This window comes from Eurypyga helias, unplaced genomic scaffold, assembly GCF_000690775.1.
Source record: "Eurypyga helias isolate BGI_N326 unplaced genomic scaffold, ASM69077v1 Scaffold27827, whole genome shotgun sequence".
Lineage (NCBI taxonomy): Eukaryota > Metazoa > Chordata > Aves > Eurypygiformes > Eurypygidae > Eurypyga > Eurypyga helias.
Window position 1 is genome coordinate 7641 of NW_010262784.1, and position 3749 is coordinate 11389.

The 3749-nt window shown below is 40.0% G+C and overlaps 1 protein-coding gene across 1 annotated transcript; it reads right to left on the reverse strand.

Moving 5' to 3' along the window:
- Positions 1-1842: 1842 nt before the first annotated feature.
- On the reverse strand, positions 1843-3160 carry GPR63 (G protein-coupled receptor 63). Its single transcript, XM_010155846.1, has one exon. It carries the CDS (start codon positions 3100-3102, stop codon positions 1843-1845), a length of 1260 nt encoding a protein of 419 aa, XP_010154148.1. The 5' UTR covers positions 3103-3160.
- Between the last annotated feature and the right edge of the window lie 589 nt (positions 3161-3749).

Here is a 3749-nt window from a genome sequence, read left to right on the forward strand (position 1 = left end):
ACTTCTTCACTGAAGACCTAAATAAAGTCTGGAATGTAAATGTCTACATGGCCCCAGGAAACAAGCAGTCCCTGGACACCTACAAAGTACAGGGCGTTTCATTCACACGCTCAGTTCAATATTTATGCAGAAATAGATAAAATTGCTATTATTTGTTCCTCAGGTACATGAACAATGAAGAGGTCCCCATGCTTTGGGGTACTGAAAGACAGATGGAAGCAGGAGAAGCCCAAACCCTAGCCCTGGTTGATAAATTTGTTGTATATTAATCCTCCTGTACTTGGTCACCAACTGCCCCAAAAAGCCCACTGCAAGGACACACAAATCCTACAGGCATTCCTCCTCAGCCACAGAGCAACTGGGGATCTCACTTCAAAGTCCAAACATAAGTCTTAATTTTCCTTACTATCATCAAAGAAAACCTTTGCCTTTCTGCTTTCCAGGCAGGTACCGATACAGCCTGACATTGATCAGAAAGGTGGTTTGGCCCTTCAGGGAGAGGAGCTGATGCCTAACAGATGAGAACAGCAGAGTAAACCCTTGAGGTAGCAGGCACTACAGAACAAAAGGGGCAACGAAAAATCAACGTAAAGTAGTATCGAAGGGAAAAGGGGAATTTAACTTGCATCCCTAGCAAAGTAGGCTGGCCAACTGTTATTATTATCAGTTTATGGTTTCAGTTTAATACTTAAATTGGAAAGCGAGGACTGTTTTCCCAGTCGTTACTCTGTAGACTAAGTCCTAGCCTCAACTATGGTTCATGTGTCATTTGTTTGCTGGTTTACCCTACTGTTTCTAATTCTATCCCAAAGAATGCCGGACAGCATGATTTCAGCAGTGTAGAGCACACCTAGCCTTACATGAGCTCCAAGGAGAAACAACATCATACCAACACAGTCACAATTTCAGACAGGTTTTCAGGCATACCATCAGGTCTGGATAGCTTGTAACAACCTAAAGTAACAACTACAGCCACCCTTTCCCCCTGTGACAAATTTCACACCAATTCTGTTTTTCTTAATCTTGTGCTAGCCTAAACCTCAAGATGTGCTATTTTCATTGCTTTCTTTTCCTTTCTTTCCCCAACATTCTCCTTCCAATTCCCTTGATAACTGAGCAGTTACTCACTTTTGATCCATTGTTAGAATAACAGCAAATCTGTGACTGTACTTGTAGCTATACCGACATAAATTGCCCTCCTAGAGCTTACATGGGTCTTTCATTGAAATTCACCAATATAACAAATGAAAATAATAATACCCCTTCAACAAGAACAAAATATTCCAATGAAAAATTCTACAGTAAATTTTGTAAAGTGCACAAAAATATTAATGGAAATAAAAAAAAGTTTTCTAGTGTCACCATGAAAACTTCTGAAATATTGTTAAAATTAAATAGAAGTCATCTAATGAGTCTTTTTGGCTCTAATATATTGGGAGACAGCAGCAACATTTTTCAGAAAAATTACACCAACTAAATATACTGTATCTTAGCAGCATAAAAAGTCCCTACAATTAGATGCAATTGCAGGCCTAGTAAGCATAAACCTGACAAAACTTTACAACTGTAGTTTCCGTTTAAAAGAATGGATTTCCATGGAATCCTAGAGGTAACATTTGTGATTTTGTTTACATTATATTCTGGTAGTAAACCCAAACATAACCAATCACTTTCCCTCCCTCTATCCTTCCTCCCAAAATTGCACAGAGTACTGGAAATTTTAATCAAGTTATAAGACATGGCCACACTGAAGAAGCCATATTAAAACAAAACAAAATTCAACCTAAAGCCTAAAAACAAACAATCCCAGAAAATCACAATCACTGTCGAACAACCACAGCTTCACACTACCGACCGATGCTCCCCACACACATAGATGGCACTGGGTCGAATGCGCCGCCTTGTATGGCCAGGTAGCTGCGGCAAAAACTTGAAGTATCTGGGCATCAAGTCCAAGCATGCATCGTGAAACTTCTTAATCCTCCAGTAGTAAATCAGTGGGTTCAGTGCAGACTTGAGGTAGCAGAGCCAAAGGAGCCAAGTGCTTATCTCAAAAAAGTTGTGCTTGTAGTAGAAGTGGCTGTTGAATGTGGCAATAAGGCTGTAAGTGGTGAAGGGCGCCCAACAGACTATGAAGACGAGGAACAAAATCAAGATGGTTGTGAAGGCACGAGTTTTAAAGCTCATATCAACATTCATCTGAAAAGGTCTCTGTAAGCTCATGAGACCAAGTTTGCTGGCCTGGCTGAGGCATATGCTATCAGGGTGGCTATGGATACGAACCGCGTTGTGGCGGACGGTGTTGAGTATGCCCATGAAAGAATAGAGCATTACCAGGAATGGAATAAAAAAAGAAATTAGCAAGATAACTATCACATAGGCTCGGTAACCTGGGCTTGTAGAGTAGCCAAAAACACACTGAGGTGCTCTCGAGGGTATCTGCAGATTAGGATTCCCTACTGATAACGGAAAAGCAACAACAAAGGATGCCGCCCAGGAAATCACAATGAGAATCTTTGCACGGTAAGGGTTCAGTTTATCTTGCCTCTGAACTATGATAAGAAATCGGTCAATACTAATAATAAGAAGAATGGCTACCCCCTCTATGACAAAAAGCCAGAAGAACATGGCGGACACTCTGCAGAATATATCCCCAAAAATCCACCGAGTGGTAATGATTGTTATGAGAGCAAAGGGCATGTTCAGCACTGCCAGCAGCATGTCTGCAAAAGCCAGGCTTGCTAAGAGGATGTTAATTGCAGATCGCATAGCTGCCTTCTGGTAGACCATGAGGCAGACAACAAAGTTTCCCAGAAAAGAAATCAATAGGATAAATATCATAGCAGCAGAAAGAATGATCTGGAGTGGCAAACTCAAACTCCTGAAAACTTCTTGCGATGGCAGGATAGCTGTAGTGTTTACCGGAAAAGTACTTTTCTCAGTGGTGAGCACGGCACCCGAACTATATCTCAATGGCTGCGTTGTGCCACTACGAAGCAAGAACTGGGGAGTGGTAAAATTCGTATAGGTGTTTTCATAAACAATAAAAGTAGCATTTGAGGTCCCAGAATGGGCCAGCGTCAACATTGCTGAGAAAACCATTGCTTCAGGAGAAATGAAAGCAGAACCAAAGGTCTTCAAGGCATTTCATCTTGCTCAGGCAGTACCTTATTCCTGGTCATTTAACTAATCAAAATTCAGCATCTGAAAGCATCAAAGTTCTTAAATTCATGTCAGCATTTCCTTCTGAAAAAGAAGAAAGAAATTTAAAGGAAAAAAGTAAAACTCTCTGAAATCAGTGGGAACCAAATGATTGCTTTTCTTTCCTTAATGACAAAAGGAACCTTAATACACATTTATACTTTAGTTTGACACAATTTACTTTAGCACCAGTCACAGGAGTCTCATCATATTTGGTCTTTTTCATATAGATTCTGCTCCTGTAGGTTTGCCAATACTGTGAAATACTCTCACTCACCAAGCTTTTTTCTACTATAAGCAGGACTGGAAAACTTCTGTGTTTGAAAACAAGCTAGTGATTAAGAGTGAACAAATCAAATCAATATCTTCATTTAAATCTCATAATTTTTAAACTAACTTCATGAGTTTGTTTTGAAATTTCCTACAGCAGAAAGTAGCCTTTGCAAAATAGCTTAAACAGTATCAGTATCACCTATCTGCCATTTGGTAAGTACTGAAAAGCCTAACTATCTGAGCTATCCTACATAATACAGAATCCTTGGTTTCAT